General features: G+C 59.4%; 1 protein-coding gene across 2 annotated transcripts in view; it reads left to right on the forward strand.

The window, feature by feature from the left end:
* The window catches only part of MAP3K4 (mitogen-activated protein kinase kinase kinase 4), an 88,406-nt gene extending 79,284 nt beyond the window's left edge, over positions 1-9,122 (forward strand). For both annotated transcript variants that reach the window (XM_037059227.1, XM_037059287.1), the window contains 7 exons: positions 859-929; positions 2,124-2,240; positions 2,975-3,134; positions 4,900-5,022; positions 5,594-5,700; positions 7,120-7,299; positions 8,615-9,122. In XM_037059227.1, the coding sequence (XP_036915122.1) occupies positions 859-929; positions 2,124-2,240; positions 2,975-3,134; positions 4,900-5,022; positions 5,594-5,700; positions 7,120-7,299; positions 8,615-8,635 (779 nt within the window). In that variant the 3' untranslated portion in view covers positions 8,636-9,122. The remainder of the gene's footprint in view (positions 1-858; positions 930-2,123; positions 2,241-2,974; positions 3,135-4,899; positions 5,023-5,593; positions 5,701-7,119; positions 7,300-8,614) is intronic.
* Positions 9,123-15,101: the final 5,979 nt, after the last annotated feature.

Genomic DNA, 15,101 nt, shown 5'->3' on the forward strand with positions numbered 1-15,101 from the left:
TGACTCCAGAAGTCGCCCTCGGGGAGCCAGGTGAATTGTACCTGTTTGCTGATGTCTGTGCGGACGTCTGCGTCCGCCTGTCTTCCCCCCTCAAGCACACACTGAAGGGAAACCGGACACAGATGCAGACGGGGCAGTCTTTGCGGAGGCGCTGCCCCGCCCAGGTCCCGTGAGGCACTGGTGGTGGATGGGGGGGGGCAGGGGGCCTCCCCTGTTCGCATGCATCTGCCTTGTGAGCGTTGGGGCCCGAAGAGGTGAACACCGATGTGACGCAGGGCTCTGCGAGCCTCAGGAAACCGGAACTTTCTCAGAGACACAAAGTGCTGCAAACAGTCAAGTCCTTTTAGATTATGTCAGTTGTTATCTATCTTACTCACCCATCTTCCCCCTTAGTTTAATGTTCCCTGAAGGTGTGGTAGTAGACTGTCCACCCCACACACTCATGATCTGAAGTGGTGAGGTCACTTAGCTGGTGGCCAAGCTTCCTCCTGGCCACTCCCTTTGCCCACCCCCACCCCGCCTGTCCCCTCCCCTGCCCTCCCAGCCCAGGCCTCTGCGGGGGCCACAAGGGCTGTGAAGCGCACACCAGGTGCCCAGTGTTCGCTCACCTGCACGCATGCCTCTTCTGGGACTTCCCAAAGCCACTTCTGCTTCGTTTATGTGCGTTTACAGAGAAGAGATTGCCTGAGTCCCCAGGTATTAGGGAACGTTCGGAAGTGCTTTGGTGTGCAGTAGTCAGCCTCAGTCAGCGTAATCACAGCAGAAGCACAGCTCCGGCACGGGGAAAGCAAGCATGTGTGGGGGTGCCTTAGAGCGGCCCGGCCCGGTGACTGCGTGCTGTGTGTGTTCTGCTCGCAGGTGAAGGGCAGTATGGGAAGGTCTACACCTGCATCAGCGTGGACACGGGGGAGCTGATGGCCATGAAGGAGGTGAGTGGGCTGGCCCTCCGTGGACAGAGAGCTGGTAGAGAAGTTGGTGTTGATGAGGTTCTCAGGGCACAGGGCTGCTGCAGCACGCTGCTTTTTTTCCCCTAACACTGAATTTTTTATCGGTTTATTATAAAGAGAAATAGAACTATTGATTTGTTGTTCCAAGTATTTATGCATTGACTGATTCTTGTATTTGCCCTGACTGGGGATTGAACCTGCAACCTTGGTGCATCAGGACTATGCTCTAACCAACTGAGCCACCGAGCCTGGACATGTGCTTTAGCACTGTAGTGAGCCATCTGAGGCTGCTCTTTAGTGTTTGTACAGTTGGGGCCAGTCTCAGGCACATCCCATGAGGGGCTGAGAGAGGAAAGAAGTTCATGGCCAGAGAGGAAAGGGCCAGGAACCCAAGTGGTCCCCCCTCCATGCAGGTGTGGTCAGCACCATGGAGAGGGAGACAGGCGTGGGGCTTGGTGAAGGCCTAGAGGATGGGGATAATGGCATCTTCCAGGGGGGCCTTCGGGGGAGAAGGGACCGTTTGTGACCCACTTCAGAGACGACGGTGTTTTCATAGCTGGAGGTAGAGTGGGAAGAGCAGGGGCAGCCTGAGGAAGGCTCGTCAGGGAAACCAAGGCTCTTGTCACTGAGGAGGAGGCACCTCGAGGCTCAGAAGCGGGGGGCAGAGGAGGGCCCAGTGGCGGAAGAGGCTGAAGCTGCTCTGCCTGCTAGGGCTGCCAGCAGCTCTGCACACACCAGACACGCACAGCGCCCGGCTGATGACCTGGGTCCCCGGCGCCTGCGGCGTTTTTTGTTGGCCCTGCTTGGCACCTCCCGCCTGTTTTTATGACCTCCTTCCAGCCTCCTGGCTGTCAGCTTCCAGGGCAGAATCGCGTCTCAGCTCATTATCTTGCCAAGAAGCTGAACAGTGGTGATTGCTTCAGGGTGTTCAGGGTGTGTGCTGATTCAGTTTGCAGTTATGAAATGGTCCCATTAGCTGTGATCTCACCAAACACTCTGAAACAGGAATGCTTATTAATTCGCTTGAAACCACAAAGGAAAGACAGTCTGGGAGTAGAGGCACAGGCACACCGGCAGCAGACACGGGGTGCCTGTTGGGAGACGGCTGTGCCGCCTCGTGTTCAAAGCTGTCCTGTTGCTAGTGTGGGGCAGTGATCAACAGTTTGCCTATTACAGATTCGATTCCAGCCTAATGACCATAAAACCATCAAGGAAACCGCAGATGAGCTGAAGATATTCGAGGGCATCAAGCACCCCAATCTGGTCCGGTATTTTGGCGTGGAGTTGCACAGGGTAAGGCTCTAGGCGAGTGGTTGGGGAGGCCCGCCCACGCCACTGCGGAGTAACTTGGCCTAGTTGTAGGACCTCTCCGTGAGCCGTGCAGCCCTGCCCCCCCGAGACTGGAGGGGCCCTTCCTGAAGTGTGAGTGGGGGTCAGGGCCGCTCCCCCACACCACAGAGCACCGACACCCACCCTACCACCAGAGGGTCTTCCAGAAGGCCCTGCCCCACTCCGCCTTCCTTTTCTGTCCAGTTCTGGCTGAGCCACTCACTTCCGAGTGTGCTGTGAAGTGAGACTGCTTGTGCTCGTGTGCATGTTCGGGAACCATGGTGAAATGAGAGGATTAGGTCCTCCATCTCATTGGCCCTCTTGGGTTCAGAGCAAAACAGTCGGGGAGAGAGGAGAACTTGAGCTTCTGGGGAGGGTGGGCTTTGGTGACTGTTGCTGCCTACACCCTTCAACTCATACGTGAGCAGGGTGGGTTTTGGCCCTTGCCACCGCATGTGTAGGAACATCCCACGGCGGACTCTGCTTTGGAGGGTGGTGGGCACTGACCAGCTGTGCAGCCCCAGGTGGGAGGCTGGCAACCAGCGCTGGCGGCAGGTCAGAGACTCCTCCGGTGAGGCAGCTTTGTGCTAGGACGACAGTGTAGCCCATCGCTAGAGAGGCGGTCCCAGTGGGCACAACCTGTGGCGCCCCCTGGTGCTGGCACTGGGCGTGCACATGACCGCGCCGGTCCCCCGTAGGAGGAGATGTACATCTTCATGGAGTATTGCGATGAGGGCACTCTGGAGGAGGTGTCCAGGCTGGGCCTCCAGGAGCACGTCATCCGGCTGTACTCCAAGCAAATCACTGTGGCCATCAACGTCCTCCATGAGCACGGCATCGTTCACCGTGACATTAAAGGTAATCCCCAGTCGCCTCGCCGCCACGGGCCAGAGTCCCCTGGGGCCCCACGTGCAGCAGGTGCGGCAGGATGCTCGGTCCCCCTCCCACGCAGCATTTCTCCAGCAGGAAGTGCCTCCCTCAGATCCTCTTCCCCGAGGGGCCCGTCTGGAGAAGCCGCATAGCACACGTGGCTCCACCTGGGAGCAGCATGTCGGCTCTGCCCTTCTCTTTCTGGTGACATCAGAAGTGATCATGGCCTTCACAGGCTGACTCGGCGGGCCCTGTGTGTTTAATACACGGTCACGGTCTTCCCGCTCGAGGATCGTGCTGTTTGTGTGTGAACGCCATGAGTGTGTGAAGTGACTGTGAGTCAGAAATGCTGGAGGAAGTCCTGATGGGCATCTCATCGTGTGGCCACTTGTCTGGTTCAGGTGGCTCATTGCCACCAGCCCTGTCCAGTGTAGAATTCTGCTTGAGACTGACAGGTTCCGCAGGTGGGCTTCAGAGCTCTCACTTCTTCCTGGCATGAGGGGAGTGGCCGTGCTTCTGCCTCGGAATTGCTCCTTGTACGTTTGCCTTAACCACTCACACACCTGACCTCTGGGTCTGGGCGTCTCGGGGATAATTAGAGCAACAAATCATTCTTGTCTCTAACTGGCCCTCAACTGGAGGGTCCTGTTCCGTCACATAGCTTGAGGCCAGCCTTGGGACTTGGCTGGGTTGCCGCCAGGGAGCAGGTGCAGTGGCGGGACTGGGTTCCGCAGCACCGCGGTGGCCTGCGTGTGAGGCCCACGCCCCCTGCTTCTGCAGCACAGGCGCGGCCTTGCTGCCTGCCTCCACCTTGCTCTGCTGTCTGGGGTCGTTTGTTTAATTGGCTCTTGGCCGGGCCTTGGTGTTGCCCTTTTCCACTTCTGCCACAGATACCACACTTGGTTTCTGTCTGTTGTCATGAAATGATACCTTCATGGTGTTGGCAATGGCCATAAAGAGAATCCCTCAGAGTCCTTGAATCAAGTCTGTTCCCTTGTGTCCTTGGACGTGCTTATTAATTCAGCATGGCTGAGGATGTGTGTGGGTGCACCAGCTGCAGATGACCAAGTCAGCCCTGGGGTCCCCTGGGGGACCACCTGTGCTGGGAGCACGAGCCTGGACGTTAACTCTTGCAGCACGGCCCTTCTTGTGGCTGCTCCGCATTGCTTTTGGAAGGAGGCGCCCTGGGACATGGGGACCAGGGATGAGGCCCGACAGGAGGGGTGGCATGCTGTAGCACAGGTGCAGCGGCCCTGGTGCGCAGCAGTCTCAGACTCCAGTGGCGCACAGGCAAGGCAGGTGCATGCTCGTCGAACTTGGAGACAGTCACAGGACACTCACCAGCCCGTCTGAAGTTGGTGGGGCTTCGGTGCTCTGCCGAGGGGCAGTGAGTGCCAGTCCTCACCTCTGCCTCTGCGCTGCTTCCTGCCCCGCAGTCGTGATGGCTGTCACTGTACTCTGAGGGCTGGCACCGCGGGGTGGCCGGGTGTCTGCTTCTTTGAGAGTCTCTGGGTTCTAGCGTCAGCATTTGTACCTGTGCCTCAGTTCAGAGAGATTGGTCCACGTAATCTGCACTGATGTTGCAGTTTCTTTGTTTTGTGCTAGTATATGTGAGTAGAGCTTAAAATCTTTATGCTCGTGTTTTGTTCGAGTTCCGTCAAGCCCTGCATCACTCGTTTGTCGCTTGGCTGCCATGTGGACTTCACAGTGCCCACTTGGGGTTTCAGAGGCTCACACTGCCCCCTTGTCCCAGGTGCCAACATCTTCCTTACCTCCTCGGGGCTGATCAAACTGGGAGACTTCGGGTGCTCCGTGAAGCTCAAAAACAACGCACAGACCATGCCTGGTGAAGTGAACAGCACCCTGGGGACCGCAGGTGGGTGCTGGCGGCTCTGTCCTGCACTGACTGCTTCTGGGGGTGGGGCTTCCTTTTGCCTCTCTCGTCTGCACGGACCTGCAGGCGGCCTGGCTCCGGCCCGCCGTGTACCACGCACGTCTGCAGACCCAGGTGTCCTCCTGGGAGCCCAGGTCTGATTGGACGTTGAGTTTCCCTCCATGTGCAGGTGGGAGGGAGACCTTGTCTTTTCCCGAGAGAAACTCTGTTTCTCACCCTGGGTCACTCGGACCAGCCCAGTCAGAGTGACGCCGTGTTCTCGCTGTTCAGTGTCAGACTGCTACACCCTCCTTCGCAGGTTCAGTTGGTGTTTCCATTGCGAATGCGATTTATCTGAAAGTTGGCACATTAAAAACTCAGAGGATAATTTGACCCCCGAAATGTCCATTCGAGAGACTGATTTGAAATACATGTTTTCCAGTTTCCCTCCTTCCCATCATGTAATTCAGAAAAAGGCCCCCCCCCCCCGCCCGCCGGACATGCTCTTGCTTTTCTGTGCCCGGCTCTGAGGGGTGCTGGGTTGACAAGCTGTTCCGTCCCCCATCTTTTACAGCGTACATGGCTCCGGAAGTCATCACTCGTGCGAAAGGCGAAGGTCACGGGCGTGCGGCTGACATTTGGAGTCTGGGGTGTGTGGTCATAGAGATGGTGACAGGCAAGGTGAGCAGAGCCCACGGGGAGAGGGACTTCAGGAGGCTCCTGTGTGCATAGGGTGTGACCAGGGGTCATCATCAGGAACATTGTGGGCGCGGATTCTGCTGGGGACCGTGACTAGAGATGAAAAATGTGACCTGTCAGAAATAGGACACGTGACAACGAGGAATCAGATATTTATAAGACACGTCACTTAGAGAACTCTGAAAAGTGGATAAGGACGTGAAGCTTGAATTAAAACATGGAGAAGCAAGCAGCTACAAAGAGAAATGTGAAGTTGAAAACTGTGTCCACACCAGAACTGGCACAGGAGTCACCGGGGTTCACGACCGCCGGACGCGGAGGCAGCCGAGGCGCCCTGCGGCGGCCGTTCACACAGCACTTGCACGGTGGTGCTCCGCGTCCTGGAGTGTTGCGCGGCAGTAAAAAGTGCCCTGTTGAGCTGTGGGGGGAAGGGGGGGCCTGCAGAGCATGGTGCTGAGTGGAGGAGGCCGTTTGAAATGGCCACACACCGGTGGCACCCCCCCCCCCACACACCACACACACACACACTACAGGACGCCCGTCCCAGGGGAGGCCGAATCACGGAGGCAGAGAGAGGCCTGTGGTTGTGGGGAGCTGCAGGGGAGGCCGGGAGGGGGGACCGGCAGGGTAAATCTGAAAGTTTACCTTCTGGTGAAGGAACGATTAATGGACGATTACACAGATGTGCAAAGGCTGTGTGCGTGTGTAGCGTCATTTATAAGTGGAAGTGTTAGAAACCTCTTAGGTACGTGAGTAGGGAGTTAAATCAACACACAGCCGTATCTGCAGCTGCTGAAGAACACCGCACGTCAGTGTCAGTGAAGGTTAGCTAGTGTCGATCCTGATCCTGTCAACATTCCCGTGGAGGGATGGGCTCACGGTCTGTCATTTTGGCCAGGCTAGTGTCAGAGAGAGAACAGGTTCTCGTGTGTCCCGGTGAGCAGCGGTGCGAGGGTCAGGGTGCCGCCCTGGTTCTCTTCCCCACGAGTCCCGTTGATCATGTGTTCCCAGTAAAGCCTTGCAGTAATGGAATGTGGTGCTCGTTACTCAACAAAGCAGCGTATTGCTCGCCCCTAGAGATACCTGTTGAGTGTCGATGTATTGGCATTTCCACCTCGCTTTCTGGGTTACATTTTTATTTGCATGGTGGTGGCATCTGCGTGGTGCTGGACCGACGTGACCCCAGACGGGGTGGGCAGGCGGTGCCCCTAGAGCTTTACTGGGCCAGGGTCAGGGCGGTCTAAGGCGCTCTCCTGCCGCAGTGGGGGAGTCAAGCGCCGGGGCAAGACCACGTGGCCTGGAAGCCTGCCCGCCCCTGAGGTCGAGATGCCCGGAGGGAGCGCGAGGAGCTGCCTCTTCTGTGGCCCTGCAGCGTCACACCGGTGTCTTTCTCTCCTCCAGAGGCCTTGGCATGAATATGAGCACAACTTCCAGATCATGTACAAGGTGGGGATGGGGCATAAGCCCCCCATCCCTGACAGGCTGAGCCCGGAAGGGAAGGACTTCCTCTCTCACTGCCTGGAGAGCGAGCCCGGGACGCGGTGGACCGCCAGCCAGCTCCTCGACCACCCCTTCGTCAAGGTGCGGCGGGCGCTGCTTGCGGGGGTTGGGGACCTGAGGGTCAGGTGCCTGTTCCTGCGTCTGGGGCAAAGAGGAACACTTGTTTCTGCCGGGAGTTTTCTCCACGGTTTTCCCCTGGAAAATGTTCACTGCGGTTCTTCGGCTCGATCCGTTTGGGTGGTAGTGAGGGTGCCCTTGGGCCAGCTGAGTGGAATGCTAAGCAGCGGACTGGGGGAGAGCCACTTCTCCTCTGAGAGTAAAAGCCGGTGATGACCGGTCCCCACTGAGCCTGTGGGGACAGGGCCTGCGCTGACAGAGCGCTCCGTGGGGGCTGGGTCGTGGTGCGTGTGCCCGTTGTCGGGTCAGATGAGCCCGCGTCACTTTCTCCAGAACTCGGGGTGAGCTCTCTGGGAGGGGCTAGCCAAGGCAGGATGGGGTGTGAGGCTTGGCAGACAGTGAGAGATTGCAGAGGGCTCACCGCACAGGCTCAGACCATCCAGGAACTGGCGTGGGCGCCGTGGGCAGGTGCTGATGGAGCACGGGATGGGGAGTGCAAAAGGGGAGGCTGGGCAAGCGGCAGGGCCACGGCGAGGAATTGCAGCTTTTGGAAGTGGGAAGTGATCGAATGGTGTTCTAGAGCTGTCCTTCCGGAGGCAAGAGGCCAGTCAGGAAGCTGCTGATAGAGCTAATGGGGTGGGAGTGGGAGGTCAGGTGTGGGTCACTGGTGACATTTGGAGGTCAGCAGCCATGAGAGCTCACTGGGAAGTGAGTGTAGGGGGGAGTCTCGGCTGGTGCCCAGATGCTTGGCTGCAGTCACCAGGTTACAGGAAGTCCTCATGGTGCAGAGGCCTGCTGGCCAACGGCCAGGTTGGAGAGATGAGGTGGGTTTGGGACAGCTGCTTGGGGGTGCCAGCGCGGCGTTGGGTACTTGGGCTGGCACTGGAGAGAACTGGGGCAGGGTACAGATTTACAGATTTGGGGACAGGGTGTTGCTGGGAGAGCATTTAGGGAGAAAGGCTGTGAGGGCGGGGCCATGGAGAGAACTTGAGCGGGCTGGGAGCAGCCCCTGCCATGGAGAGGACGGAGCCCCTGGATCTGCCGCAGGGTGCGTCATGCAGTGAAAACACAGGTCTGCACTGAGAAGCAGATACATGCTCTGCATTGACGTGCTGCCGCCCAGGTGCTCTCCTAGCAGGGCTCTCTGCCATCGCTCCTGGGGCAGTGACAGCGCCAGCAGGAGTCCTTGTGCCGGTGAAACCCACCCCGTGCACCAGAAACCAGGCAGGGGACACGGGACGTGCTGGGGTGCTCACCTGTCTGCCCGCCTTCCCTGCAGGTGTGCACGGATGAGGAGTGAGGTGGGTCAGCTGCGGCCCGGGAGCGGCACCGTGGGGCGTCCCCCAACCACTGCTGTACGTGGGGTTTCCACGACGACCGCTGGGGAGCCGCGGGCCTCCGCCATCCAGGACTGCAGACTGTGCAGGTGGCCGGTTCACGGCTCCTGCTGCTCCTGTGTGTGTGGCCTGGCGTGGGCCTCTTGGTGACAGTGCCCTCGCGGTAACGAAGCTACGTGTTAAGTGCCATTTCTACTGTACACGGACCGTCGTTTCCGTCACCCCTGAGACCAGTGACATCAGTGTGGCGTTTGGACCTTTCGAGGTTCCAAGCCGCCACCATGGCGTTGGGCGTCCTGGCCTCCTTGTCCCCTCCTGTCTGTCGAGTGCACTGTGAAGCCTCCCTGTTCTCGTTGTCGTCGGCACGCCGTGGGTTTGTCACACAGAAGGCGGATTCATGCAATTTAAGAAAAAGGTTCTTTTTTCAATAAATGGTTTATTTTAGGAAAGCGCAGTTACATTGTCTTTTTGTGGTTGTCAGCTTCAGGGCCACCACGACCTGACCCAGGGGCTGTTCCCTTCAGTGCTGTGTTCTCCGGGTGGAAGGGCCACCGTGGGGGCCGAGGGCGCTGGGCGAGGAGTATGCCAGGAGCGTCTCGGTGAGGGAGAGGGGAGAGGGACACCAGTGCCTGGGACGGGCAGAGGGTTGGAGGGGACGTTCTATTAGCCAGCAAGTGGGCAGGGAGTAGATGTGCCGGGGCTTGGGTGTCTCCCCTCAAAGCGAAGGCGTGAGGCCAGGGCAAAACCACGTGGAGTCTCACGGCAGGGAGCACTCTTCAGAAGGTAGGCGCTTGCGTGCTCAGTTCCCTGAAACAGCTCGCGGCGTTATCTGTCGTTGGGGTGCTCTTGCATTTCTTTCAGTCATTAACTTTCCTGAAATCTGTTTAGAAGATGGGTGACTTTCTCCTTCCATGTGGCAGCTGACTCTCTGGGCAAGTGATTGCTTGGGCAGGCTCTGTGTCCACCTTCCCCAGGGGTCAGCGCTCAGAGGACACTGGCATCACAGATTTATGCCAACTCTTAGAATGTTTTGTGTTATTTCAATTTTTTTAAACAGCTCTTAAGGCATAATTGACATCATGTTTGAAGTGGCCATTGGATGGTTTTTAGCATAGTTCCAGTCGCACAACCGCCTCTTCACAGTCCGTCTTAGAACACGTCCATCACCTGCAGAAGCCCCCGTCTGTGTGCTCACCCGCCCCCCATCCCTACCCGACCATGGGTGTCACTGAGCCGTTTCTGTCTCGGTGGAAACGCACCTCCTCTGGACGTTCCAGGCAAGTGGGCTTTGATAGCAGGTGGCCTTGTGTGTCTGCCCCTGTCGCCTGCGCCCTAGCTCTGAGGCTGGTTTGCGCTGTGGTACGTGCTGGTACCCACTCCTCTGCATTGCTGAGCAACGGCCCCGGGCTTGGACGGCCCCGCGTCTCGTCTGTCCACTTCCTGCCGCCTCCTCATGGGCTCCACGAAGAGCCCCGCTCTGAGCGCTCACGCACGAGTCTGCGTGGACGTGCTCGCATTTCTCTGGGAGTGGGACTGCTGGTCCTGTTGGAGGTTTGTGTTCAGGGTTTTAGGAAACGTTTCCAAAGTGGCCACGCGACCAGCATTCCCAGGAGCCAGAGCCCGGCCCTGCCGAGTCATGCTGTCTGTGAAGCGGCACCTGGGGGTGGCCCCACTCCCCATCCCCCTGACAGCAGAGGGCGTCGTTTCTGGTGCTTGGTGGCCCTTCGTTTGCCTTCCTGGGTGAGACATCAGTTTGAACCTCTAGCCTTTTACTTGGGGCTGCGTGTCTGGTGATTGAGGCGTGAGGCAGTTGGATGTACTCTGTGTGCAGGGCCTTCCCTGGGTGACTTGCTGCTGTGTTTTCTCGGCCCACGGCTTGTCCTTCACTTTCTCCGTGGCGTCTTGGTGGTCCGGTCGATGGGCCACTTTTTACTGTGTGTGCTCTTGAGCTCAGGTCCAGAGTCACTTCCCACCCTCTGGTCTTCAGCGTACACCCTGCTGTTTCTGCCCAGAGTCTTAGAGGCTGAGCTCCTGCATGAGGGTCCGTCCCCCGTTGCTGGTGAGTTTCTGCGTGTGGTGTTGGACAGGGAGCCCCGTGAACGTGGGGCAGTCCCTTCTGCACCGCCACCTGGGACAGGGCAGGGCGGAGGAGTTGCTGCCGTCCCTGCAGGGGCTCCGGGGAGCAGCTGGCGCCCTCTGGGCGCTGCACCCTCGGGCAGGGCAGGGCAGGGGCGCCTGCACACCTACGGCTTACACCGCGTGCGCTCTCGCCTGACCAGCTCTGTGCACTTCTCTGCCCCATTCCTTCCTTTTTAATGAGTCCGCAGCCTTGGTGCTGCTACAGGACGAGGCTGCGGGGCCGAGAAAGGCCTGGTTTGGACAGGCTGCTCCTTCACCAGAGAAAATCTGGGGACTGAGTGCGTCCACGGTGCTGCCCTTCATTTTGGCCAAATTGTGCTGAAGAAAGGTCTTGATTCTCGCGTCAGAAAAGGGGATCGAGAGAAAACAGTGGGGATTCGTTATTACAGCCTCTCGGTGTCCCCGTCACTCAGTCTTCGCTGAGCCCCACTGGGACCCACCCCACTGGAGGACAACAGGAGCCGCCCTGCCCAGTGCAGCACTCGGGACGCGGGTGCCATGCAGGGGAAAGCTCTGTCTTCTGCTGTCTCCACCCAGGCAGTGGCAGTTCAAACAGTTGGTCGTCCACAGACGTCCACTGGTGACAGATGCTGTGAGTGGCAGTGAATGCCATGGGCTGAGAGACAGGGCAGCGTGCCCGCCTTCTGCCTTCCGGGCATGCACATATCTGCGACAGCCCTGTAGGATGTGGAGAGATGGGCACATCCACCGGTTCTTGCAGAGGTGGTGACTGTGCCCCTCGGCCATTGGTGCAGGGGCCTTTTGTGGGCAGGGACAGGGGGCCTGGGAAGACTGCTTGCCGGCCCCTCCCCCTTTGTCTGGCATGTTCATCAGGGAGGAAGGTGCAGCCTCGTTCATCCCAGCCAAAAAAGAACGCTCCAAAAATGGTCTTCAGTTAAATCTCCGAAGGTATTCTTAGGAAACCTCCCTACTACAGTGCAGCCGATTCCTCGTTCACCCACACAGCCGCCGTGGCTCTGCAGATGCGGCAGAATCCAGAAAAGAGGGTGTCGTGGCAGTTAGTTGGCCTGCTGTCCCTAAAAGACTCTTGGCAGAGGCCGAATGTGGGGGAGGGGACTGCTTCACAATTCAGTGCGAGAAGCGGGGCCCCCATGAGTCCCGGGGCCCTGGACACAGAAGCCAGCTCTGGCTCCTGGGTCTAGAACCCTTCCTCAACGGAGGCAATGGCTTGTCCCCGCCACCCAGTTTGTGTGGAGGAGGAGCCGGCACACGGCGACCCCGGGGCAGCACCCTGTGTGTTGGGACTGAAAGCCCTTGGGGTAAGGCTGCCACCCAGGCATGTCACTCTGGAGACGGCACGGAAGGACTCCTCCCCCCAGGCACCACGAAACGCAGTTGCCGAAGGAAGGTGAACGTGGATGCTGGACCTAACAGGACAACCCAAGGGACCTGTCTCTGTCGCTGGGTAGTCTCCAGGGTGAGAGAGCCCTTCCGGGAAGGCTGGGGCAGTGCAGAGCCACAGGCAGGCCCAGGCAGGCCAAGGTGGGGCTGCGCCTCTCAAACACAAGTGACAGGAATGGGCACGGGTCCCTCTTGTGGCCTCGGGACACCAGCTGTGCCTAGAGCTCCTCTCCCCTGAGCCCCGTGGGTGTGGGGAGTCGGACCACGCTGCAGAGAAGGCTGCACTACCCTCGTGTGAGCAGAGCTGGCGCCCCAGGATTGCCACTGGCACCTCCTCCCCACTTCATTCACGTTCAGGACTGAGGTTGAAAGCCTTTGCAGGGCGGGACCCACTCTGCCTGGGGACCAGCAGGGCCCTGGCCCGCCCTCTGCGCCAGGAGAGCAGCCAGAGGCTGCCGGGCCCTCTGCCTGCCTGTCGCATCGCCTGCCCCACCTCAGCTGGACAGTTGTCACAGGGTTTTACACCTCAGTCACTCTGCCCTTCTGTCACACTTGGGACTGCATTTGAAAAACACTTCAAAGTTTGGTGAAAACATCAGTAGCTACTCTTACAGGGTTTTCCATGATTTACTCAGAGAATACAGTGGTCTAGAGCTTCTCCTGCAGTGCGACTGTGTGACCATGTGAAAGGTGTTCTCCCTGCAGACAAACTCGGTGGCCGACTGACTCCCAGGGCACCAGTTCTTCTCCAGGGTTACTCATGCTGCATCAGCGGCCAGGGTCAGTCCGTGGTCCCCAGGCTCACTCATGCTGTCTCACTTGGCTGCCGCTTTTGAACGAAGTCACTAGGGGGAATGCGTGGGACTGCCGGCCCCAGTGCTGCGAGGGGCCTGGGACAGGCCCTGCACTCCGACTGCAGTCACATGGGGTGCATGTCTCTGCCACCCGGTGTGTCGTAGGGCTGGCCTGAGCTGTGAGACGGTGGGAAACAGCACGGCTGGGAAGCTTGGTTTGTGCTGGGCCGCTGGGGGAGCTGTGGCCTCACCCCCGCAGACCTTCAGTTCCTAGGAAGCCAAAGCCATCTGGGAGCCTGGTTTCTGCAGAGGATGGTGCCATGTCTGCCCCTGTGGGGACAGGAGGACAGCCGGATCCCCACCTGCCTAACAAAATGCTTCTAGAGAGAAGGGCCACACCCCAGTGCCCCACATTCTCTAATTTTCTAAGGCATTTTGAAAAGTGCTGAGTCGCTCTTCCCCGGGAGACTGTTCTGCCCTCCGCTGTCCTCAGCCCTTGGACGAGGCTGGGGCCTCGTGTGTGCACATGCGTGGGTCTCTCCCTGTTGGGTTTTGTCTGGCTGAGCCCACTTGGGAAAAAGCATGATGTCTGTGGACCCCTTGTTCTGCCTGGCAGTGGGCAGCAGAGCGTGTGGTTAGGGTGTAGACTGCACTGTGTTGAACCGGAGGATGGCCGTGAGGAAAACAGTGCGTTTTTTGATGCTTGGAGGTGATTCGTGGTCATTTTGGGAAGTGGCCCCATGGAGGCGGCCTGTCATCCTCGCCTGTCGTGGGCTAGGATCCTGAAGTGCGTGCGCACAGGTGGCCTGGCTTCCCCCAGACAAACCACGAGGTGGGTGTCGTCCCCATTGTGCAGGCAGCGGCCAAGGCCTTGCTCCAAGTCCCTCCTGTGGGGGTGGGGGTGCAGCTCAGAGCTTGGCCAACACCCTCACGCCTCACTGGGGTCCCCGGGGTGGGACAGCCCACCTCTGGGTGCGAGGCAGCCACGGAACGCAGACCTGGGCTGTCCCGGGGCCGTTCCCAGGCTTCTGTCCCCGCATCTGTCCTGTGTGCTTTGTGGAAGGCTGCATCTGGACTGGGCCATGACCTCACACAGGAGGTGACCCTGCCTTTGGGGACACTAGCAAGTGTCGGGCTCAGGCCCTGGCCTCACTGACAGCCCCTCCCACACAGCACAGCCAGACTGGTGTTTCACAGCCACAGGCGCCCGTCCTGAACTGAAGTGGAGCTCCTCGCTCCGCTGCGTTGGGGAAACTGCAGCCCTCGTCCCCAGGTCTGTGACGGGCACACGCGCACACCTGAAAGCACGGCACTGAGTGGAAGACACCTCTAAACACAGCCCCGCAGCTGCCGTGTGCGAGTTCCTCCCACCTCCCCCGGCCCAGGTGGATGGGCCTGTCCTGTACACAGGTGCTCAGGACAGGCCCCACCCATCAGCACTCTTGCCCGCCAGCCCCCGAGAGTCCCAGTGCCGATGCCTCTCGGTCAGAGGACCAAGTTCTGTCCCTGCTGCACTCCTCTGGGACGTGGCCGCTTTGCTTTCTTGGTTTGCATTTGGTGTCTGTGGACTGCAGCAGTTTGCAGAAGTCCTGCATGTGGGCCGTTCTCCAGAGACCAGGCGCCACAGAGCAGAACTTCCACAGTGCAAAGTCTGGGCTTCCAGGAGGAAAGCAGCAGCCCAGGGCCCCGGTCCCCTGGCCGGCTCCAGTCAAGCCCTGCTGGGGAGCACCTGGTGGCCCCTGCGAGTGCAGGGGGGGCCTGCGTTGTGTTGGTGCGCGCTGCGTCTGCTTGCTGCCTGGGTGAAGGGGATGTAGGACCAGCTCTCTGACGGCTGCAGAGAGCCCGGGCTTCAGGGCGCTGAGCACGTCCCCGAGGCTTAGGGAGGGAGACCCCATGTCAGGGAGACTGGGAAGACCGAAGCCACCTTACAGGGGCCACCACTGCCCAGCTGCCACCCCGCACCTGCCGCCTCCCGTAAACAGCGGGGCTCCTGCTGTCAGTGGTCGGCACCTCCGCATGTGGAGCGTCCCTCTGCCAGAGCCCTCCTGGCCAGCCCCCAGACCCCAGGGTCCCACACTCAGGACCCCACAGCGAGGGCTGAGCGGAAGGGGGCGGTCTGTGTGTGCACACACCG

This window comes from Sturnira hondurensis, unplaced genomic scaffold (genome assembly GCF_014824575.4).
Source record: "Sturnira hondurensis isolate 20B ecotype Veracruz unplaced genomic scaffold, ASM1482457v3 Scaffold0000167, whole genome shotgun sequence".
Classification (NCBI taxonomy): Eukaryota; Metazoa; Chordata; class Mammalia; order Chiroptera; family Phyllostomidae; genus Sturnira; species Sturnira hondurensis.